Source organism: Telopea speciosissima, chromosome 2 (genome assembly GCF_018873765.1).
Source record: "Telopea speciosissima isolate NSW1024214 ecotype Mountain lineage chromosome 2, Tspe_v1, whole genome shotgun sequence".
NCBI lineage: Eukaryota > Viridiplantae > Streptophyta > Magnoliopsida > Proteales > Proteaceae > Telopea > Telopea speciosissima.
The window spans coordinates 11327219-11353203 of NC_057917.1; the positions used below are offsets into that span (position 1 = coordinate 11327219).

The 25985-nt window shown below is 38.6% G+C and overlaps 1 protein-coding gene across 1 annotated transcript; it reads left to right on the forward strand.

The window, feature by feature from the left end:
• The first annotated feature begins 2335 nt into the window (after nucleotides 1–2335).
• LOC122650554 lies at nucleotides 2336–25313 on the forward strand. Its single transcript, XM_043843958.1, has 5 exons — nucleotides 2336–2484; nucleotides 3275–3440; nucleotides 21017–22097; nucleotides 24691–24860; nucleotides 25070–25313. Exons 1-5 carry the CDS (start codon nucleotides 2451–2453, stop codon nucleotides 25176–25178), a joined length of 1560 nt encoding a protein of 519 aa, XP_043699893.1. The 5' UTR covers nucleotides 2336–2450; the 3' UTR covers nucleotides 25179–25313.
• The last annotated feature ends 672 nt before the right edge of the window (nucleotides 25314–25985 follow it).

The window sequence follows — 25985 nt, forward strand, 5'->3', positions numbered from 1 at the left end:
AAACTATAGATGAAACTTGAAGCAACTACACCCCTCCAAAACCCTAAAACTAATGGTTTGAGATGAAACCCTTGGGGAACCAAGTCCTTGGAGTTGTAGAGAAATCATAGAGTTCAAAGGGGGTGGGGGGGGGGGGGAGAGAGAGAGAGAGAGAGACTGCTGGAGTTACAAGACAAGGAAGGAGATGGTGATTTTATCTGAGATGCCCCTTTTGCTTTGATGAACCATTATGGGAGAGCTTGGGGGGGGGGGATTTCATAATTGACTAATCTTTTTATTTTGGGGGTAGAATAATTGACTAATCTTAATGACTATAGTCTTGCAAGGCTGGGCTGGGTTGGGTTTGACCATGGAAAAGAGGAAGAAAAGGGGAAACTAACTTAAATGTGTGGTTATATGTAATGGGTTTTCTGTTAAGAAAACAACGTTCAGAAATGACAATTTGTAGAACAAAAACGAAAATAGAGAGAGCATACAATGCACAACACAGAGATTTACGTGGTTCACCCCCAAGATGGAAGCTACATTCACGGCCGAGCAGTAGAACAGGTTTCACTATTTTCTCTAGAAAATATTCCAAACCCTCATAACCCTATCTCAAAGAGATAAGAACATTATATATAGGGAAGCCCTAACCCCAGAAAGTACAAAAGTGCCCCTGGCCCAACATTGCCAAAAAAACAGGACAGGACCAAAACTTAACATATGGCTCAAAAGTATTTATTTCGAAGATCTCGACGAGCCCAACACAACTCCCTACCTTTGGCTGGGATGTTTGCCATTTTTTGCCATTCCAAGGTTGTTTTGAGGCCGAAACGGCCCTCCGAAGGTTTCAATCGCACTTTCAAGACCAAATCAGGCTTCACCAACAACATTTTCTTCGGTCAAATTTTAATCCAAAGTAAGCAAGAAAAGTTGCTCAATTGCTAACTCAAAGTTTTATTAAAATTGCCAAAATGTCATCAAATGGAAATGAATATAAAATATAAAATGACATTTTTTGTAATTTTAGCTACCCCTACTCATTTTATGTTGAAATTGTACCAATGAGAAGCTTTCCTATTCCTTTATCACATGGACTAACCTTTGTATTGTACGTCATGTGATAAATAGTGAAGCATTATAGTTCACTAGGCATATTGATGGGAAGGAAACCCAATTTAATACATTAAATCATGGTATATAATTTACCAAAAAAAATCCTGGTATATAAAAAATGTACATTATTATGATATTTAATCAATGAACTATATCTTCCATTATTCACATATAGAGATGGGCTAGACACCCCAACCCTAGCCCCATCCTAAACCCTGAAATTTTTAACTGGTCAAAGGTGTGTGGGCCAGCCAAACTTGAACCAGATGATCGCTTGTTCTATCATATGGAAGAATGATGTAGAAAATCCAACTATTGACTTTTTAGGGAATGGTTTTGATTGACCATGTTTCAACCTTAAATTCAATTTTACTCTTTTATTATTATTTTTTTTGGGTTGAATTTCACTCTTTTGTAATGCCATACACACCCATGTATGCCACGTGTTATTTTTGTTGTGCTCAAATTTGATGGCCGAGTTTAGGGTTCTTGGAACTGATTTTGTCGATTCTGATCCTAGTCGGAATCAGTACAGATCGATTCGATCTTGATTCCACGTTTTTGGATGCTGAACCTAGGGATGTAAATGGATCGGATTCGACTCGGATAGTACTACATCCGCATCCGCATCCGCATCCGATTAGCTTTCAGACGGATTCAGATGGTGCTAAACAGAAACAGATTGGATATTTTATCCGTTTCTATGTAAATATAACTTTTCAGATAACTATAACCTATCCATATCCGTATTCGTTTAGTTTTGGAATGGATTCGGATAGTGCTAAACAAATACGGGCACGGATAGAGAACCGGATTTCAACTATTCATTTACATCCCTACCTTAACCGACCTCCCGCGGTCACGCTCTGAGTTATCACAGTCTCAAGGCTCAAGTCTCAACTCCCAACTCCCAACGGACAGTGCTTCGAGGGTCGGGGGAATTCTTCGGGAAGTCTTAAGGTACACTTCAGCCTTCACTTCCCTCTGTTCATTTTCATTTCTTCTTTAAGATTTATCTGGGTTTCTGCTCAAATGCTGTCCAAAACATCCGTTCAATTTTGGCCAAAATTTAGTGGGAAAAGTATAGTTTCTTGGGGTTTTCTCTTCGCTTTGTTCCATACTGAAGCTTCTTGACTGCTTGAGTTGGAGTTGCTTGATCATGTTTGATTTTCTGAGACAATAAGTTTGGGTTTTTGAGCACTTGGGGTCATTTCTTCAATGTTGGGTACTTAGATGGGTTTAAGCTCTTCACAGAGGTTCTTGTGGATGGCTCCACCTTGTTCAATTTGAATTGCTTGCTTGAATAGTCAGGGTCCGACATGAATAGGTCTCGTTTCATCTGAAAATGCGTGATGGGTCTCTTTTTGGCGGCCAAGATTTTCCATGGTGGCATTCTTACTCTCCCATGTCTCTGGAAGAATGAATAGTTTAGGCCATAAATAGGATTGATTGGTATGTTTACCTCTGTTATAAATTGAATTCTGGAAACTTTAGGTTATTATAGACTATCTCTTTGAATGAACTTTTTTTTTTTGTTAATTTAAAAAATTTTCTGCCTGTATTCATGTCACCATGACATAAATATACCTTTCTGTGCCATGTACTCCTCTGTGTAGCATGTAGCTTGGTGTTTTTATGTTTCTTGGAAGGCATCTTACAGTTCATCAATTTAGATATTTAAGCATTGGTGTCAGTGATTGAATCTTACAATCAATTGACAAGACTACGTCAAGATGTTTTATCCCATTATATCTTCTTTCTTTTCTTTCATTAGGAACTGAGAATTGGGTTAAGGTATTTGTCAACTTTAATGATTATCTACTAATAGCATTTTTGGAATTCCCATGTACAGGGGTGAGACCCACCATTAGATGGATCCCATGTAGAGATTCCTTTCCCAAATATCCCTCGTTTGGATGGTTCAGCATGTTTAATATTTCACATTCTTGATACTAGTTTGGCATCTATGAAATGGTGGGTTCAGCTTATTCTTCCTGCATGCATGTTAGGCTGGTTTGCTTATAGAATCCCTGGAATTTTTTTTTTTTTTCTTCTTTTTTGGCTGTGCATCATGTCTCATTGGATGGTTACTAAAAAGCACCTGTATTATCAAAGAGAATAATTAAACAAGCACCTGTATCATTTCACCCTACTAATCTTTTACTATTTCCCACAGGTTTCATTAATCCTGGTGAAGTTTTGTACATCATGAATACTGTCAAGGTTAGCTGGGTTGGGAAAACTTTTGCCCTAGCTAAGAGCAATGACTTTGAAGGGAGGAAGTCCCGCATTCGCCGTTCAAAGGAGGAGAGGAAGGATATGGTTGAATCTTTTATAAAGAAGTAATTGGTTTCTATTAGATGTTGATTCAGTTTAAATTGTTAATTGCTAAGTTGAAGGCACTCCAGCTTATTTCTGTTTGTTGTTAGAAGATACATGCAAATAGATGGATTATCAATGAAGCTGTACTCATCTATTTTATGTGTTTATGCCATTTTGGACTGTGACACTGCAGTTATAAAGAAGCAAATCAGTTGCATGTGCTCTCTTTTTCTTGATAAAGTCTCCTCATTTATCATGAAGGATATTCCTTTGTTTTCATCTTTGGTTTTTTGAAGATTTAGTGCACCAAGAAGCCTGATCTGTACATTTCAATTTGTGGGTCACCTTTGGATTCTTATAGCTGAAATTCAACATTTATTAGATATCTCTAACCATTTGAGAGTTGAACTTTCTGGTGGATGTTCAAGAGGAGTTCCTTATTAGATCATTAAATTCATGTATGATTTTAGTAATACAAATTCTGTTTGTAGATAGATAGCTCTTGAAAATAACAATTTTGGTGTAGTTTCAGAAATCTGGAAGTGAATTTAGTCAGTTGTAAGAGTTTCATGCCATTAGTTATTTTTCTCCCAGATAAATAACCGTCATGAGTAGGTTAATCACAATTAAAGTTATGTCATATGTCGAACTTGAGAACCATACACTCACAATGTGTTTGACATTGTTCTCTAGTAATATTTGATGCCTCTACCTATCTATATAACTGAACCTAATCCACTTCCTCATTGTTGGTATCCTTCTAGGTCAAATGTAGCTGTAACGTATCAAAAACCTACTTTGCTTTTAGATTGTCCACTCTCAGGGACTAAAATAAGTTATTTAACACAATAGTATGTAATGAGTGGATGTCTCTGTCTGTTATCAATTTTGCAACATTAAGCCATTGTCTTGTAAGAGCATGATGGGGGTATCATTGGGTAATCTTTTTTATTTTTTAAGGTCTATGGAACATGGTGAATTTTTTAATTGTTTTTTTTTTTTAATCTTGTTACTACATTTTCTGTTAGCTATTTAACTCAAAATGAATCTAGTATGCGAATGTGGAATAATTATTCAAAATTTATTTAGAAAATAAAATCTTTTTGGGTTAGGGTGGGTGGGCTTTGCCTATCCATTTCGCAAAGTTACACTTTCTCAAAAAGCTTTATCTTCTTTTTGCTGATCAGTGATGATTACAAAATCGGGTAACCCTGTCAGTTGTTAGATGCCACCCATATATGCTTACAAGTGAGACAGTTGTCGAATCAACATTGCTGCATCTCCTTTTGGAAGATGGTTGAGTCTTCCTGCCTTTTTAATTGACTTTGGTTTAACCTAGAAATAGGTTTCAGATTCTGCCCAACAGGTAGGATCACAGATCACCAAGAGAAACCATATTATAGAGAAAATTAATATTTCAGAATCCACAGCTCAGATCAAGCTGGCTTTCTGGTCGAGCAGGCGCTTCAATCAGATGTACAAAACTTCAAAAACTTAAGGGAATCCAACGGCTGGATTTTAGTCTATGGATCTATTTCAGAAAACAAAAACCTTTGGATCCTAAATTCTAGGATCCCAGATATCTTTATATTAGAAGGTCTGATGTTGCTTAGATCTTGGTCGATTATGACATCCCAAATAGTGAATAAGTCCACAAGAGTACAGACAGATCTGATGGCCAGATTCTGCAGAATGATATATTCCAAGATAGAGCAGGAGAACCTTAGAACAGGGTATCCGCCAACTATAATTCTGCAGAGATGTCTGGTTCTTGTGGGACTGAGAACTCCCTTGTTATCACTGTTAGAATTGAAGATTAACAGCAGATCAGCACCAGTACTTGATTAAGAATTAAATCAGAACTTACCTGTAGTTGCAGGAAATTAATGGAAGAAATAAATTAGAAGAGGAAGATTAATGGTATACTAATCAGTAATCGCCTAACAATAGTGACCAGGAATCCAAAGGAAACCCAGAACTGCAGGGGTAGAACGAACCAGATGTAGAGAAAAAAGGATGACAATTACAATCTGCTGGTCAGATGGACTAGGTATCCTGGCGAAGGGTCTATATAGGAACAGAAATATAACCTCAAATTAGGAGACAATCCACTGGTTGGATGGTAAGTTATAGGCTGGACAGATTAGTAACTTACTAAAAGAGTAATCCTCAGTCTTGTAGTCCCTTGTGCAGAACAATAGTTAGGGTATGCTGTGATTAGGAACCTCTTATGCTGCTGGAAAGAGAGGTGTGATGCTGGGCTGCAAGTCTGCAACTTAATTACGACTGAACTCAAGAAGAATATTAGAACCAGAATAGAGCTTAGTAATGAATAAAAAATTGAAGTAGCAACAATTTTACCATTCATAGATTGACTGTATCAATGCTGGATTGAAGAGTGAACTTGAACATGAAGAGTTGGTAGAAGAAGAGGATATGTTGGCTTCCCACCAACTAAAAGATACCATCCCACCGATCTCCTCCTTGGAATCTCACCAAGATATGCTGTCTCTCAAAACATGAGGCATCTCACAGTCACGCACATGCACATAACAAAGTTTTTTGGGCATTTGGCTGTAAAATCTTTTGCCACTGTGGAGGCCTCCTCTTTATTTATAAAAGTGTAGCACCATTACAAAATTAGTAACTCTTTATTGCTAAGAGTTACTAAAATAGAGATGTAAAGAGAATAGAAACTTCAACATAATAACTAAGTTGCTAGCTAAGAGAATAGAAATAAAACTACTGTAGAAAATAGAATATATAGGTTTGCACAAAATGGAAATTATATCTCCTAGCCCAAAATATCTTGTTGTATCTTCTAGAAACCTCCTACCATGCATGGACTAACTATTTGGGCCTAGTCCTGGACTCCTGGCCCATGAAGACCATGAAACTTGGGCTGGCCCTTCTTATTCTTGTGTAAATACTGCTGCTGGAATCCTTGATCCAAATCAATTCTCCCCTGCTTGAATTCATGCGTCTCTGCAGAATGTATAAGAGCCATATAGTGCTCGTACAAATCAGGGTTTAGACGCTCGAAGTCATCTTCATACATAAGTCTGTTCGAGGTCGACCTTTCCACTTGACAAGGAAAGAGTGATAAACACCTCCTCTCCATGTCATGATATACATATCATCTACGACATCTTCAATCTCGTCATCAACGGCAGTAGGAAGTTGTGTCATCCTCAAGCATGTTTGGTATTTCCATCATCTGAATGATGGCCCAAGTAGAGAGTAAGGTCGGCCATATCAGACTTTGCTAATGGCTAAATCTAGTGGAAGATCAAGTGCATAGGCATTGGGGCCAACTTTCTTCAACATTTAGTAGCTGCCCATCTTCCGAGGATGCAATTTTGTGTTGACATTTGCAGCAAATTTTTCTGAGGCAATAGGAACCAACACCTTGTCTCCGGGCTGAAACTCGACATGTCATCGATGACGATCAACAGACACCTTATAGGCTTCATTATTGAGGGTGATCTGTCTATGCACATCTGCTTAAACTTCAGTAATATGGCGCAAGAACTTATCAGCTTCAATACTAACTCGTGCCTCAGATGGTAGAGGAACAAGATTGATGCGTTGTTTGGGCTGAACTCCAAGTACAATTTCAAACGGAGTATGACCCGTTGTCCTATTGACGGAGCTGTTGCACGCAAATTTGGCCATATCAAGTATCGATGGTCACTTCTTTTCATAATCACAAATAAGGCACCGTAACAAATTACTTAAGCTCCGGTTAACCACCTCGGTTCGTCCATCAGTCCAAGGATGAAAGGCTGTAGAAAATTGCAACTTTTTTTTTTTTGGTGAATAAAATTGCAACTTTGCATTGGTCCTCATCCACAAGGTCTTCCAAAAATAACTCATAAACTTTGTTAAGGTTACCGATTTATAATTGTAAGGGGTACATGAATCATATGTACCATGGGGGTACATATGGGTCATGTACACATGGCAGTAGCTTGTGCTTGTGGTTTTCTTCTTTTGTTAGTCTTATGCATAAATTTAGTTCCTATTTTATGTCTACATTAGTTTCCTATTGTATCTAGGACTAGCTTTCCTATTGGTTGTAATATTTTCTATTATATATGTTGACTATAGGTGAGTTTTACTCTCACCGATTCTGCTTTTCTCCCACAGCAGAGTTCTCTTCTTCTTCCATCAGTCTCTCTCTTCTGCTTCTTCTTTCTTTGTGTTATTACTGGTTTATTAGGCTTAATACTGTCACATGGTATCAGACCTTTAATAAACCAGTAGTTGATCGTCCATTCATGCTGTTTTGAAGGTCCATTCAGGACAAAAATCGATACTGGTTGCAGCACTCCTTATGCTGCCTATCTACTGCTACAATCCCTAGTTATTAATGTTAAAAAATTATTTATCCACTCGTGTCCCCCTTTGGATAGTCCGCCGTGTTAGAGCTCTTGTATGATATACATATTGTTTCCTCCCTTTCCTTTAAGGTCGGTATTGTAGTCCTAGATAGATAGGAGACCTACTAGGAGCCAAACAACAGGATTAAATAACAAAAGGGGCTGCTGGTTCGAATGGACAACACTAGGATTTAGGTCAATTCCTAGGGTTTGGGTTGGATATTGGGAAAGGGGTTTATAGGGTATTAATGGGCAGGTCTAGGGGGTCAATATAGTATAAAAAGGTTAGAATTTGGATGAGTTTTGAATTAACTTTGGGCAGAATTGAATTTTAGGGTTTTGGGTTTGGGTTTTACTGGAGCAAGGAGATGAAGGGGTTAGAGTGGGAGTTTGGGGCTGAAACTTGGATCGAGTGTCAACAATGATGTAAGGGATGTATGCTGAAAGTTTGGTTTGAAACTGATGGACAGATTTGGAGTTATGGAGGTTTCCTAGTAGAAGTAGGAGAGAGGGGTAAAACTGTAATTTCAGACAATCGGCTGGGTGGATGGTGCTGAAATTTGAATCGAGTCTCTCTTAGGGTTTGAGGAAGACTTGATCAAATTTTTAGCAGATTCTAATGGTTAGATTTGGCTGGGCAGAATTCTCACGAAAATCACCTTGTATGTGACCTTCTAGAAGGAAGAAGAATAGTTGCAGAATTTCTTACTTGTTACAGGTCTTCAATGGCAGCAACTTTGAAGATGAACAATGGGATCTCCCGATCTTCACAATGCAAGGAGATAAGTAGCAGCCCTCCCGATCTTCACAATGCAAGGAGTCGATTGGAGATCCACCAATCCCTTCCACCTTGAGATCCACAAGGATATACACTTACAAGAGCAGCAGCAATGGCAGCAAGCATAAAGCTAATTTTTACTAATCAAATTCGTCTTCAATATATGGCCCCCTTAGAACCTTATATAAAAGACTCAAAATTAGACTTAGACACTAAAAAGGAATGGCCTAACCCAATCCTTAACCTATTAGCTAACTTAAACTGACTAGAAAATTGAAATAGACTCAAAATAGAGTCCTAATGACTTAAAAACAACTTAAACTACTTAAAATAAAGAAGATTCCTTAGTAGCCAATAGGATATAAGAACCTTTTAGCCAATAGGATCACTTCACTTAAATTAGACCAATTGAACCAATTGGATGCAACCAATTCAAACCGGTTCAATTAAAAACACAATAAAAATTAAGTATTGGGCTAATCCCGTATGCAACCTAGGTACCCCTATTTTAGGCTAGAAAAGTGGCCTATTACATTAAAAACCCATGGGATCAAAGGCCCAACATGTATGTAACCCAACCCTAGACTTATTTCTAATGAAACAAGCCCTATTTGGTGATGAATCTGCATCAGCTGGCCTTTTAGAGGAAGCGGTTCTAACATGGTATCAGAGCAAGTAGGGGTCACGGTATTGAGTCCCCCTGGGAGCGGGCAGGTGTTAAAAAATTATTTATCCACCTGTGTCCCCCTTTGGATAGTCCGCCGTGTTAGAGCTCCTGTATGGTATACATATTGTTTCCTCCCTTTCCTATAAGGTCGGCCTTTTAGAGGAAGCGGTTTCAACAATTAATGATATGAAGCTGAAACTAGGGCTTTCTACTTCTCCTACTTGATGCACATGAAGATAGATTGAGTCAAATTATCCGATTTGATCTCCATAATGGCTGCGATCCCTGTTTCTGGGATTTTTTTTAAGGTTCTGAGATCTGCAATTACTTTCTTATCAGCCATCTGATGTGAGGCAGAACTGAAGCACTACATCCGCAAGAAGAAGAACAAGAAGCTGTCCAAGTAGTATTAGTTAGTTGCTTAGTAGTAGTATCTCATACTTAGTTTTATTTTGATGTAATAAGTTGAACCGGGCCAAAACTGGTTGAACCAGTGGTTCAATTTAAGTAGTCTTTTATTTATTTATTTAAGTGTCATGTGACCAACTTAAGTTAGTCACATGACTTTAGTGGTGATGTAATTAGAGCTCGGCTGGGGGGGATTAGTCCTCATCCTAGGCTGGTTAGGAGTAAGGCCTTTGGCCATTATAAAAGGGAATAAAATTCGTGGGAGGGGACAACTTACCTGGGAATTTTGAATACTCATTGAAGCTGCTTTGGAACTTTGTCTTCTCCACTGAAGATTGTCTTGTGTCTGATCAAGGCTGGTGGGATTGATGTTTGATCCAATCGACACTTAGCGGTGTGAAGCCCGGGTGGTTTCTTTGAAGCTCTCCTTCAAATTCTGATCTTTTTATTCATGTCATCATCTTCAAACAAACTGGTGCCAAGGGATCCCTGCAACAACAGTGAGTTTGAATCACTCATCCCGTACAATTCTTCTTCTAATCCTCTCACAGCCCAACCCTAAGATTCCCCCTTTTTATTTTCATTTTCCCCAACATCCAAATTCTGTCCAGACCAAACCAGCCAGGCAAATTTCAGCATCTTTGGATCGAATACTCCCCTGCCCCATAGGATAACTCGATCTACATTGCAGCCCCATCCTCCCACTAAATCCCTAACGAACCCCATCTCCATTCATTCCCCAAAACCCTAAATATCACCCAGCCCAAACTGACCATTGAAATTGCCCCATAACTGGATCAATTACTCCCCTCACCTAATTGGAAGCTCGATCCAAGTTGCTGTCTAATCCACCCATCCTAAACCCTAGATTCCATCATCTTCCACTTTTCCAAAACCCAAAACCTTAAACCTAACCTGCTGCCAATTCCATTCCAGCTCACATTCCTCCATTAAAACTTAACGTAACCTTCACTGATAGACTCCCCTACAACCACTTGACCTAACCCTACCATCAAACCCTAACCCTAATTTCAAAATTTTTACCTATTTTGACCTAGCCGAGTTACCCAGTTCATAGCAGATCCTGGTTATTGGCTTCTAGTTGGTCTCCTACCAATCTAGAACTACACTGTGATGTTACTAGTTTTTGAGGGTTATTTGGTCTTCATCTGAGGTATATTCGATCCACATCTGGGGCACTTTATTGGCTTGATGTTTTGCAATCTGATTTCTCCCAGTTACCTGCAGATGCTCTGTTTTTAGATCTATTTTCAGACTTTTTGCTACTGCAATACTTTTGTTCTAACCATTTGATTTGGTTGGACTTTTGGGATCTTATTTCCCTACATCAGACCCTCCTTCGATCACTGTTTCAGGCAATTAAAACCTGCTGTTTCTCTGTAACCTGAAATCACCCAAATCTGGGTATTTATTGCTCTTTTTTTTTTTGGAACACACTTACTGCCGGCTACTGTTCTCATCAATCTACACTACTGTTGTTTCTCAGTTGTGACTCTGCTTTTATTGGATTGTTCAGTTGAGTATTATGCTATTGGTTTTACAACTTGGCACTGATTATTTGTCCCAATGGCTGATCCTAAGCCGCATCACGACAATGTTCAGGTTCAGATTACTACGTTTAAACTCTCTAGAGTTTCTAACTCTCTCTTGTGGGCCCAAGCTGTGCAAGCATGTATACATTACCGATGATCCTCCTACTATTGATTCTAAAGATATGGCCACATTCACTACCTATGAAGATTGGATGTGTGAGAATCATAGTTCGAGAACTTGCGAGATCTCGCCGAATTTCTCAGTTTTTGGAAAAAACGAGACGAGACCTTAGGCGAGTCCCAAAAGTGTGAGATCTCGTTTTGAACCATTTTTATGAGGCATCTTGTCCATATCTCGCTGATGGCGAGATCTCGGATCTCGGGTTGACCCATGGAAATGACCCATCTACTATGTATTTACTTACCTAACTCGACAGAACTCTTATATGCTTGTTGTGGAGCACTATATGCAACATTACAGCAACACTATGTCATGGGAAGACTATGTGACACTGGTGGGGACTGAATACTTGATTCAAAGTCATTTTATGTGATGATAGTTGTAACACTGTTAAACAGTTTGATATATCACTTTAACATTTCTGATTCTTATTTAAGTTGTTTAGCTATTAATTGAATGTTTTGCTTGCTTTCTATTACTAAATTATGTGTAGAGTAGGGTATTTTAGTACATCATTGCCTACCAACCTATGGTCCGAAGTGAAATTCATATTTGGACTTCGTTTTTGTAAACTTTGATAGTGCCATTGTGTTTAAATGGCCTAAAATAGGCTGAATACCAAGTTTTAAACCCAAACTAGGTCTAAAACCCACCGAGATGAGGCTTCGAGTCGAGAAAAAAAAAATGCACCAACTCACCGAGATCTCGACTCGACTTGGTTTTTCCCATAACGGAGTTGGTTCTAAGATCCGAGTTTTAGAACCTTGGTGAGAATTCCACTACCAAGATATGGTTATGGAACGATATAGAACCATCTATTGCTGCTAATGTCAAGTTCCATACCACTGCCAAGGGTGCCTAGGAAGATTTACGAGAAAACTTCTCTTAGAAGAAGAATATTTCTTGTAATTATGAACTATATGAGAAGATGTTCAACTTCAAACCGGGGGATAAGTCATTGAATGAGTACTTCAGTGTGTAAAAGAGTATTATTGAAGTACTTCAGATTCATCAACCTTTGACTACTAATCTGGAGTAGTTCAAGCATCAAAGGGCTGAATTTCATGTTGTAAAGCTTCTGGCCGATCTCCATCCAGACTACCAATCCGTTAAAAGCCAACTTTTAACTGGAGAGAAGGGTGTCGTCACTTAGTGAAGTATTATCTCGTATTCATCATCTGGTTACTCTTTCTAGAGTTGAATTCTCTCCTTCTAAGCGTAGTTCGGCCTTCTTTGTTGGTCGAGGCTGAGGCTCCACCTCTTTAGGAAGGGGTCTTGGCCAATGGCGAGGCTGTAGTCGTGGCTCTAGTGGTCGCGGTACAGGTGGACAGTTTACTGATAAATTTTCTCGCTAGTGTTCCTTTTGCAGCAAGCTCAAGCATACTATTGATACCTTTTGAGCCAAACATGGACGACCAGACTGGGTAAATGAGCTAGCCAACATTGCCAGCATTGAGAGTTTTACAGAGAGTGTCTTCTGGTGACACCGCTATGGCATCTGCATCTGGAGCTTCTTCTACTGTCTCTTTGCTTCGGGATAATTACTATCAAATTCTTCGGCGTCTCCAACAGCTTAAGACTTCTGCATCCACTTCTACAACCACTTTTGCCCACACAGGTACATCCGCCTTTCGATCCATCATGTCTTCCACTCTGTGGGTTATTGATGTTGGTTCTTCTACACATATGATTGGTAATAAGTTAAGATTTTCTTACTGGTTCTTCTACACATAGGAGTCCGTCTTTATTTTCATTGGTTCATTCTGATATTTGGGGTCTATGTCATGTTAAAAATAAGTTAAGATTTTCTTACTTTGTTACTTTTGTGGACTATCATTCCTGTTTGACTTGGGTTTATTTGTTAAAAGATCGTTTTGAGTTTTTGTTTGTGTTAAAAATTTTTATAATGAAATAAAGACCCAGTTTGGTACTTCTATCAAGGTTTTCCGATTTGATAATGCTCTTGAGTATACACAATGTGAGATTTCTGCATTTTGTATAAATCATGGTATGATTCATCAAACAAGTTATTCATATACCCCCAGCAAAATGGGGTGACTGAACCATAGTTATCAAGGTGAAGCCTAGGCGTCTAGGCTCCTTGATCGCCTTGGGCGCCTAGGCGGGCGACTTACCGCTTTGATGGTGCCACCTTGATTTTGGACTCGCCTTACTGCTTTGATAACTATGTACTGAACGGAAAAAACAGACACTTGAAATTGCTCGTTCTCTTATGGTTCTTATGCATGTTCCAAAAAATTTTGGTGTGATGCTGTTCTAACTATGTGTTATTTAATTAATCGGATGCCTTCCTCTGTTTTATCTAACCAGTCTTCGTTTTCCATATTGTTTCCTCATACCTCCATATTTTCCTATTCCTATTGTCGTGCCTCTTGCAGATCCTCCTCTTCCGGTGCCTCCTCTCCAGGTTTATACAGGGCAAAAGAAAACTGTGTCGTCTACTCCAGCTCTAGACTCTGCTCTGCCCTCTATATAGTCTGATCCTGCTGAGGTTCCTTCCTCTTGACTCACTAGTTGCACTTTGCAAAGGTACTCACACTTGCACGCAAAAATTCATGACTGCCTATCCCATAGAAAATTATGTTTCTATCTCTCACCTTCCATCTCCGTTACATAATTTTGCCTTTTATTCCATCCTGAAAAACCATCATGAGGCCTTGACTCATTCTGGGTGGAAAGTAGCAATGGACACAAAAATGGATGTTTTATTGTCTCGTCAAACATGGAATCTCGTGCAGTATCACTGAGTGTACACCATCAAGTACAATCTAGATGGCTCCATTGAATGACTCAAGGCTTGGCTGGTTGTAAAGGGGTATACTCAGACTTGTTGTGTAGACTACTTTGAGACTTTCTTCCCTGTTGCTTGCTTAAATTCTGTTCGTGTACTTATTTCTCTTGTTGTGAATTTAGATTGGCCTTAAATCGAATGGATATTAAAAATGTCTTTCTTTATGGTGATCTTGATGAGGAGGTGTATATGGAGCAACCTTCAGTGTATTTTGCTCAGGGGGAGAATTCTGCCAGAGTTTGCAAGTTGCATAAGGCTATCTATGGTTTATAACTACCTAAAGCCTAATTCAACAAGTTTAGCTCTATGGTCACTCGGTGTGGGTTTCACAATTTTAATTTGATCATTTTATGTTTATACGGTGCCAAGAATCTAAGGTGGTTGTATTGATTGTTTATGTTGATGATATCATAATATTTGGAGATGATGCATTTGGAATTGCAGAAGTGAAAGCTTATCTACATCAACATTTTCAAATGAAAGGCTTAGGTACCCTTAGGTATTTTCTAGGTAATGAAGTACTACGGAGTAAGAAAGGAATCAGTCTGTCACAAGTCACAATGAAGTATGTGTTAAACCTATTATTTGAGTCTAGTAAGTTGATGCTCCTAAGGATCCCTATCAGAAATTTGGCACTACTATTGGTGAAAACTTTGATTTTTAATTATCCGCACCGGTATAGAAGTCTGGTGGGGAAATTGATTTATTTGACTGTTACTTAGCCTGACATATCTTTTGCAGTTGGAGTTATTAGTCAGTTTATGCAGTTACCAAAAAAGATCCACAAGGAGGCAGCATGTCGTAACTTGAGGTATCTGAAGGGGGCTCCAGGCAAGGGGTCTATTTATTGTCCTCATCAGCATAGTTGTTAAGGCGTCGCCTAGGCGTCCAGGTGTTTGTAGGGGCCTAGGCAACTGCCGCATTATTGCAGGGCGCCTTGCACTAGTTTAATTGGTAGCAGACCTGGTTCTGACACTTATTTATGCCAAATATCATTTAATTAAATGATTTCACTTACTTAAGATATCATTCATAAATTAGCACATATCCCCTATTTGAATCCAATAAAAATAGTTAGAAAATCAAATTCCAAAACGATAAAAAGTCAACCCCCCAATTCAAGAACAAAAATTGGATTTTTGTAGGTGAAATTTTCAACTTTCTAATGCTAGGTTTTTTCTCATCTAAAAATTCCATAAATCTTAATATGGTAAAACATTGCTAAAAATCCAAAGTGCAATAAAATATTCATTTGTTTTGATATTTAACAAAATATTTTCATTCAGAGCGAATTTGACAGCATTCGTGCACACCAAATAAGGTTTGACCGGAACATAACTCATTCAATATGAATCAGATTTAAGCAATCTTGGATTTGTTGGAAGGCTGGTTTTGTATTCTACCTAATACAAAAAGTCTCATGTAAAAATAAAATCATTTGATCACTCAAACTTCTTAGAGAACAAGAACATTTCTCTAAATCGAGAGCAATTTAATTACTTATTGATAAGATCATATTTTCTCAGAACAGTATAAACCAAATTGTTTTGATTGTTTAAAACTTCCAATAGCTTACTTCTTCAGTTCTGCTGTCTTCTAGTTCTATGTTGATCTTTGATGATTTTATGTGGCTTAATATTGATTTTTGATTACTTGATGTAACTTAATGTTGATTTTTGATGGCTTGATGTTGCTTAATATTGATTTTTTATGACTTGATGTGGCTTAATGTTGATTTTTGATGATATAAGGTACATATTGTAGCATACTAAATAATGTTAGAGGAGGGGAAATAAAAAATAACAATTGGGTGCCTCGGTCGCCTAGGCAATGCCTAGGCGGGCTCCTTGTTGCCTAAACGCTTAGACACCCCTCCACCGCCTTAGGTCGCCTTGCCACCTTGACAATTATGCTCATCAGAGTGTTGATCTGGTAGGATATTCTGATGTTGACTAGGCTAGTACTGATGGTGACAGGAGATCTACTACAAGATTTTGCATGTTTGTTAGTGGTAATCTAGTTGCATTGTGTAGCAAGAAGCAGACCACTGTGGCTAGATCGAGCGTTGAGGCAGAGTAAGAGCTATGGCTCATACTACAGCTGAATTGATGTGGTTAAAGTCTCTATTTCAAGAGTTGGGTTTTCCAGTCACTCAACTTATGAAGATGTTTTGGGATAATCAAGCTGCTATATACATTACCAGCAACCCGGTGTTTCATGATAGGACGAAGCACATCAAGGTTGACTGCATGTGCGGGGTGCAGTCATGAAGAAGCTTATCATTACTCCATTTGTGTCCTCTTCTGATAAGCTCTGTGATATGTTTACTAAGCCTCTGTTTAGACCTACTTTCTGGAATAATTGTTCCAAGTTGGGAATGGGTGACGTATATGCTCCAACTTGAGGAGGAGTGTTAAGGTTACCAATTTATAATTGTAAGGATACATATGGGTCATGTAAACATATGGCGGTAGATTGTGCTTGTGGTTTTCTTCTTTTGTTAGTATTCTAGATAGATTTAGTTTCCAATTTTATGTCTACGTCAGTTTCCTATTGTATCCTGGACTAGCTTTCCTATTGGTTATAATGTTTTTTATTGTATGTGTTGACTATAGGTGAGTTTCACTCTCACCGGTTCTGCTTTTCTCCCACAACATAATTCTCTTCTTCTTCCAAAGGTCTCTCTCTTCTCCTTTCTTTGTGTTATTACTGGTTTATTAGGCATAATACTGTCACAAACTTGACTTCATGACCGGTAAACCATGCAGTCGTACTACTTTCTTAAAAAAGAGAGTGGCAATATATGAAGCATTGTACATCCACCGACAAGGTATAAAATGCACCATCTTAGAGAAATGGTCAACCACTACAAATATAGAATCATGTTTCTCCCTCGTGGTAGGTAATCTAAATTATAAAATTCATACTAATATGGATCTAAGGTGTGTATGGAGCGGGCAAAGGAGAGTACAATGGCAAGTTGACATACACAATACCTTTTGATCACGTGATGACATCTCAGGACATGTGAGACTAATACTATCGATTTGTTATTTGTAGAAGAGTTTTATGTTCACCAAAATGACCACCCAATCCTTCTCCATGCAGTTCCTGCATAAGGTGATGACGTAAAGAAGAATCTGGAATGGATAATTGGGACCCAAAGAATAGATAACCATCATGGACAGAATAGCGTTGATGTCGTCCACTTTGCTGTAATTCCTGAAAATTTTGTGAGAACTCGTTGTCTGATGGTCCCATTCCTTTCGATGGTCTGCGTACTTGCATCCGTCATTCATGATGGTCCCACCACTCTCTTGCTTGTCCCACTAAATTGGCCTGAGCAAGTCGTATCTTCCGAGCCTTTGTCAAATCAAACCAATCAAAAAAGTGTTCCAAACAGTTTAGATAGTCTTGGAACACTTGGGGATCAAGTTTCCTGTCGTATTCCTTCAACTTAAGCCTCATGCGTTGGGAGTCATTATTGAATCTGTTGGTACCACCAGTAGTAAGAAGGCTACGAAGGGCATCTTCCAATGGGGGTTGGGGAATTGAGTCTTTGTGGTCCTTTTATCACTCTAGGGATAGAATTTGTGGTGGAGTGAGCTGGAAATCTCTCATCCATCCTCAAATCATCAAGTTTCAGGTGATGGTGTGTGAGAAAGAGAGTATCCACACGTTGCCATAGGGCTGTTACCCCCTCAGTCATTGCCTTCATATTGTGAGACATGTGCTGCATTATCTCAAATAGTTGTGCATAAGATTCAAGTGGGTTTTTAGGGGTCCTAGAGCCATTGCTGGCCACGGCTCTGATTCCAAAATAATGTTATCCTAATCACCTAAACATAATGACCAGGAATCCAAAGGAAACCTAGAACCGCAGGGTTAGGACGAACTAGTTGTACAGAGAAAATATGACTCACGATTTGCTGGTCAGATGTTCTAGGTATGCTGATCAAAGGGTCTATATAGGAACAAAAATATAACCTCAAAATTAGGAGACAATCCACTGGTCGGATGGTAAGTTATATGCTGGTCGAAGGAATACATTCCTTTGGTTGGACAAGTGGCATCCTAAAGGTGTTCTTCTTTCCTGTTTCGGTGATAGGATCCATTACATTGTGGGTTCGGATCGTCAAAGTGTCGTCCATCCTTAGAAATGGCATCTGGAACCCAGGTCCTACTGTTTTTCCTGCCCTGGTTGAGGTCTGGGGTGACATTCACCTTGTTTCTAGGAGGCCTAGAGGTTCTGAGAACTCGCTCTGTGGACGACGTCGTCTACAGGTAGGTTCTCTTCTGTTTCTGCTTGGAATATCGTGAGATCTGCTAAGCCTGCTGTTCCCTGGCACAAGCTGATCTGGGGTAAAGGCAACATGCCAAGGCACACCTTCATTGCTTGGAGAGTTATTAATGCCACCCTTCCTACCCAAGCCTTTTTCCGCCGCAGAACGATAATTATCCCTAATTGTTGTTTTTGTTGGAATGCTGTGGAGGATATTGATCCTCTCTTCTTTGCTTACCCTTTCTTTAGAGTTGTGTGGGAGGGTGTTCTTGCAAAATGCTGGCCTTCTCCTAGGCCTATTAGGTGTTTCTTGAAAGAATGGGCTTGGACGCTTTCCCATTTTGGAGGGATGTCGGCCTGCGATGTTGTTGGCAGGATGGTTTTCTGTGTCGTGATCTACCACTTTTGTGGGAGAGGAATATAAGATGGTCCAATTCCCCCTCTTCCTCCCCTCTCCTAATTTCGTTTCTTCCCTTTAGTTGGCTCTAATTGGCTATTGGATTGTGAGCTTGGGTGTGTTTCTGTCTTGGTGCTGTGTTTTTGTTTTGGTTTGGTTAGGTTTTGTTAGCCTACCCTTGGTTCTATTTGTTGTTGTTTTCTTACTTAGTTCTCCTTGTATCTCTTTTCTTCCCTTTGGGTTTTAATATTATTTATTCACCTAAAGAAAAAACACTCTTTGCGCATAACAATAGGTAGGGTATGCTGTAATTAAGAACCTATTATGCAGCTGGAAAGAGAGTTGAAATGCTGGGCTGCAACTTAATTATGACTGAACTCAAGAAGAATGTCAGAACCAGAACAGAACTTATTAATCAATAAAAAACTGAAGTAGCACTAATTTTACCATTCATAGATTCACTGGACCAAGGCTGGATTGAAGACTGAACTTGAACATGAAGAGTTGGTAGAAGAAGAGGATATGTTGGTCTCCCACCAACTAGAAGATGGCCTTCCACCGATCTCCTCCTTGGAATCTCACCAAGAGCTGATGCCTCTCACAACATGAGGCATCTCACACTCACTCACAAGCACATATCAATGTTTTTTTGGCTGTAAAATCGTTCGCCAATATGGAGGCCTCCTCTTTATTTATAAAAGTTTAGCACCATTACAAAATTAGTCACTCTCTCTTGCTTAGAGTTACTAAAATAGAAATGTAATGAGAATAGAAACTTCAACATAATAGCTAAGTTACCAGCTAAGAGAATAGATTTATAAACTACTGCAGAAAATTGAATCTATAGGATTGCAATTCAAAATAGAAACTATATCTCTTAGCCCAAAATATCTTCTTGCTGATCTTGCTGTATCTTCTGGAAATTCTCCTCCCACAGATGGACTAATTATCTGGGCCTAGTCCTGGCCCATGAAGACCAAGAAACTTGGGCTGGCTGGGCTGGCCCTTCTTATTCTTGTGGAAATACTTCTGCTGGAACCTTTGATCCACATCAAAGATATGACTTGAGCTTCTCACTCAAGCCTGGATCAGCATCCCACCTCAGTACCTCACAGAAATGCATCTCACAGTCGCAAAAATCTGAATCTCACAGATTTGGGGCATCAAGCCTAATTTACTCAACTCAATCAATCGTGGGGTATGACTTATGGCCTTTCATATAAATAAAGCTTAAAGGAGACAATACAAATTGTTTTAGAAAATTTAGTAACCGATCAGATCACTGTCTAATAACAAAATAAAGAAACAAATATGAGTGGGTAAACTCCATATGTGTGCTAGATGGAGATTCCCTAATCAGACCATGAAACTTAAAAGACTCCTACTCAAGGTTTCTTATATTAACCTGATTACAATAAAATATTGAAATAATAACTAAACTAAGACCACATGTACAATTGAATAAGATCCTAAAATATAAGGCTGATCCACAAGCTATCATACTTCAACAGCTGTGCCCCACAAAAAGCTCTTCCATGCAAGCCATATTGGCCTGACGTTTTCCCTCCTGAAATTCAGGAATTCATTGATCTACAGTCTTCTAATAAATCCCCACGACTTGGCTGATTAGCTGTACCAGTAAACCAAATCTTAAGGTCTGGTTAGGGTCTAGTTTGGCCCATGAACTGGTCCAAGAGCAATTCAGGCCCACTGTAGGCTATCCTCTTTTTTTTTTTTTAATCACAATCTGCATCACTTTTGTTCTGCTGTGAGTCTCTGAATATATGAAGTCTCATTTCTGTAGTTGACGAGTTCATTGACAAACCGCAGAGGCATTTTTAATTAATGGCAGGGAGCCCTTATTGCGGCTGATGCTTACTAAATCAGCTGCTTCTTTCTTTCTTATTATTATTTTTTTGGGTACCAACTATTAAGTATTGTTTTCCCTACTTGCTGCATCAAAAACTAAATCACAAGCTTCTGATTAAAAACAAGCAGTTCTAGTAAGATTTGTCATCTGAATACCTTTACACTTTTTTCTCATCAAAATTTTGTTGTTCACAATCTGGATTTGTTATTTATTCGGACACTAACTTGTTTTCATCTATCCAAAAAAAAAAAAAAACTTGCTTTCAGGTACCAGAAAGCAAACAATGGGAGTTTTCCCTCACTCAATCTCACGCACAAGGAAGTTGGTGGTTCTTTCTACACAGTTCGGGAGATTATCCGGGAAGTAATCCAGGAAAATAGAGTGCTCGGCCCTGCTAAGTTGACTTCAGAAGAGATCAACACTGAACAAGTCTCTGAACATTATCCATTAGGATCAATTTCCATTGAACCTCAAATTCCATTATCCATTTCATCCCCTGGGTCTTGTTTTGTTTCAAATGATCACCAGAGCATCCATAAAGAGCTGGTTTCAACTTCTAGTGGGCAATCCACAGGTTATATTAGACAGACAACTGACAATGAGAAGTATATTAACAGCATGTTAATGAGTGGAGAATATGAAGAATCTAATACGGGGAAATCCCTGGAGCATGGCAATGTTGAAGCAGAAGTAGATGATAAGGCAGTACTCTCCATGTTTCAAGGTAGTGAAACTTCTAGTGGGCAATCTGCTGTTCATAATAAGCAGACCTCCAATAATGGGTATATTAACGGCTCATACATGGGTGGAGAATATGATGAATCAAGTGCAGGGAAACCCCTGGAGCAGGGCAGTATCACAACACACGTGGATAACGAGCCAATATTTGTCAAGGGTCAAGTTTGTGAAAAATTGGATGGAGTTGAAAATGTTAAAGCACCTATCGCTAGAGTAAATCCTTTAGCAGTGGATGTTATCGTGGAGACATTTCCAATAAAATCTGCTGGTAGGCTGATTCATGACATGGATTCAATGTCAGGAGAAGCAAGAGATGTAACTAAAACCCTGAAAGAACAGGAAAACAAGAAAGTGGAAGTAGCAACAGGGAACACTGATTTAGTGATTGACAGAACAGACTCCTTGGAGGAAAGTTCTCATGATTCAATGGATGAAAAAGCATCACTGAATATTGCAGAAACATTTCAGGAAAATTTAAGTTGCTTTGCAACCCAAAACAGTGCTAGGAGTACTCTTCTGGAGAGCATGCAACTGACAGTTGAGGTAGCTCAGAATGATGTCTCAACCGTGCAGACAGCTGATCCAAACAAGACAGTAATTGGAATTGAGGTGAGTCTCAATACCATATTCCATTTTATGTTGTTTTATTATTTTAGCTTATGTCTTTGCTTTGCTATTTCTTCTAGATACCAATGTCATCATTGCGATGATAGACTTGAAACCTTATTATGTTCATTGCACCTCAAAGAAATAACAAATTGTATGGCCCAATATACTTGAAACCTTAGTATATGTCCATTGCACCTCAAAGAAATAACAAACTATAAGGACCCATGCAGAGGGTTTCTTAATGCTGACTGCCAGCTTGAAGGATGTGCCCTCCTTTTAACATTCTCTGTATCCATTCAAAAAGTATGAGGATCCAATTGTTCCTTATAGCTATGTCTACTAAAAAGGAATTATATGGCATTGCCTATCACAAAGTTCATGTTGTATGCTTACTTAGACTCAATATGATTTATTACATTCACTATGTTGGGTTGCCACCAATATATGGGCCCTTTCCGGAGGTCATGTTGTTTGAACAAACCTAGCCATCCGATCTCTTGACCCTTCTCCTGACTTGCAATTCTGTTACTTGGCCATTTATGTTTCTTAGGTTGAATGGTTAAGGAGACCACTTCCTATATTTTTGGGCCATGATTATTTGAATGTGTCCACTGACGAATTGAACCATCTTCATGGAACATGTTGGACATGTATGGCAATGGACTGTTGGTACGGATCCTAATCATACAATTTGGTTTACTTGACTACAAATTTCATTCCAGAGTTATGAATAACATAAACCTCCTGAAATATTTGTAGCCAATTTTTGCAGATTATGGTCATTTGATTTCAGTTTAGGTTGATACTTTTTGCACCCAGTGCCCTTATACTTTAATGTTGTTGTGTGGTCACCCATATTTCGCATAGTTTTGAACTTATCCCCATATGTTACATACATTCATGTAGAAAAATATAACTTTCAAAGAAATTCAAAAGCACTAGACCAAGTATTGTTTGTGAAAAATATAGCAAAACATTAATACTCAGCCATAATGCGGGAATGGTTTCCTGAACAGTCCGCCCAAGGAATCCACAAAAGTTGGCCACGTGGCAGAACAAAGCTTTGCAGATACATCAGAAAATTGACTTTTTGAGAAATGGTAGGAAATAAATGGATGGCTAAAAACTAAAGGTAAAAATGGCAGTTCATTGCAGGTAAATGCTTGGCTCTGAAATTTGGCATGTGCTAATCCAGACAATACATTATATGTACCCATTGATCAGAATTGGCAAATCACCCTTCCATATGGCTCAACTTAGTGGGAGTTGTTGAGTAGGAGGAGGCTGCCACTTGTGGGCCATCCAAGAGACCTTTTGCCAATAGAATTATTGAAAATTTTGCCATAGAACTAAGGCTCTATTGGTACCCATTCTCAGAAACTATTCTTTTCTCAGAGAGGGATCCTAGAATGGTTTCTGGGTTTGAAACAGAGATGATGGGGCTGCAAATTTGAGTCGAGAAATAAGGAAGGCGGGAAGAGTTGTAGAGAGTGAGACAGTAAAATCAGAGAGCGATAGATAGAGAAGGAAGACAGAGAGAGGGATATTTAAGTGTTTGTCACTATACGAAATGAAGCAGCTGCTAGCATGCTAAGATCAACCATTGATTCATTCGGTTGTTCTCTGCTGCATTGGGGTTTTCACTCCCACTCTCCGGAACTGTCTGTCAAATTTTCAGCTCATGAGGCAAGAGAGTGTTGCAACAAGGTAGCTGAGTTGTTGTGGCTTAGGTTAATAAATTAATGTTTTTACTATTTTTCCCCAACTTTAAACCGTTAGTCCATGTGTTCATTAAATTTGAGAATGCAAATGGATTAACGGTTTCTCAGAAATTCTAGAAAAGCTAAAAGTTCATTCTGGATTTTCCATTCTGAGGAAGAGAAATCGGAAGTCAGAAGTGATACCAAACATTGATTATTTGGAGTTTGGAACAAGTTCTGGCCAAGAAATGGTTTTTAGAACTCTTAGAAATCGTACAAAGGCACCCAAAGAATTTACACAATATTTGTATATAACTGTATCCTTTTGAATATTAAAAATTTTAGAAGTCAATTAAATTGCTTTTTCTGTATTCAGAATGGTTTTACTTTCAAGAGGACACTAGGTAGCAACGTACAAATGCAGCTGTGCTTGGGAACTCTGCTAAGAGACCATATTGGTGGCTTAATTATCAGCTTCTTTTCACTTGGTGGTAACAATGTAAACTGGTCATCACGTCACTAATTTTGTCCTTTAGCTGGTTTGGAAAATGCGGCTGCACGGATTGCTTTATGGCATACCTTGTTATTTAAATACTAAATAACACAGAATTTAGTTTGCTAGATTTTCCTTTTCATAATATGATCAATCACCAGTCATGTTAATTTTATTACCAAAATAATTATGCACCTAAAAAAGTTCACCATGAAATTTCTGGAGTGCCAAAATGTTGTATTTAGGGAGCAAACTGAAGTGGCCACTGAAAATGAATTTCATAACTGTGGTCTGAATCCATTACATCTATTCCAAACAGATGCCCCCCGCCCACTTGGTTTTTTTCTTCCATTGACTATGTTCTTGGCTGTTCTTAAATTTGTTTTATGTGCTTTTACAGCCTAATCTTGTTCCAGCTGAAGTCCATTCTCAGAATGGCACTGCCAGTGGTACTTCCTCTACATTTGAAGATCCACTTTCTCAGGAGGCAATAAGCAAAGCCAAAGCTGATATTGAACATAGTCAAAGCACTGGGGAAGGAAGTAATACCACTTTGAACAGACTAAATCTGTAAGACTCTAAAATTTAGTTCCGATTTTATTATATTTTTCTCTTTCTCATATATATATATATATATATATATATATGTGCGCATTAATTCAAGAGTTTGTGGATCTTTGTTTACATCCTTCTGAGTTTCTTTAATTTGCACTAATTATTACCAAAAAAAATTTGCATTTATCTGAGTGTTTTTTAACTGTACATTTTTCTTTGGGCAGTGAATCAAGGGAAGGAGCATCCAAGAAATCTGTGAATGCAGAAATAAATCCACTTTGGACAGTATTTAGAGCATTCATCTCTGCCTTCGTGAAGTTTTGGTCTGAATGATTTCCCCTTAGCGAATGTCTTCAGTATAATTTTGATAAGCATGTAGGTAGGGTGAATGAAATTTGTTTGATTAGATGCTTGTGACTTGTGCGTTGTGACCTGGTTTTATAGAGCTTTTTGGCAACTGATATTCTAACACTTAGAAAATTATTCAATGCATAAATAGTTGGAGGTGGTTGGCCATGCGCATAACAATTGAACAAAATTATTTTGCTATGGCCATCGCGGGATTTTCATCTCCCAGGGACACTAAAACCTTTGTTTCTGAATGTGAGCATTTCCAAAAGAGACCACTATGCTTAAAACTGCTTAAAACTGACCTGCAACTGATAGATCACTTGATAAGCTTCTATTTTTAAAGGCATCCTGATTAATGGCTAGTTGTTGGCAGGTGGATTTGTGTTTTGAACTCACGTACCTTCCTCGAGACTGTAATCTTGGCAAGCTGGCAGGTCTAATTTTAACTGGTTCTAATTCTGGGCCATCTATGGTTAACTAATGTTACATGTCTACTCGTTGGGGGTGCCCCTACCATCAAATGTGTTAGCAACTTAGCATAAGCTAACTGTGATGACAAAATGACCAAACCACTCTGAGGCTCTGGGCGTCTACGTCCTTTGAAAGATACCAATTGGAACAATGTTTGAGCATTCTTTATTTATTTATTTTTTTTATTTATTTGGATTGCTCCAATTTGAAGGATACAATGTTTGAGCATGGACATGTAAGGATGGTTAATGATTTTTTTGAGTCTGAAATTTGAAATATTAGTTTCACAATATTCCCTTTATATCAGCATTCCAATGT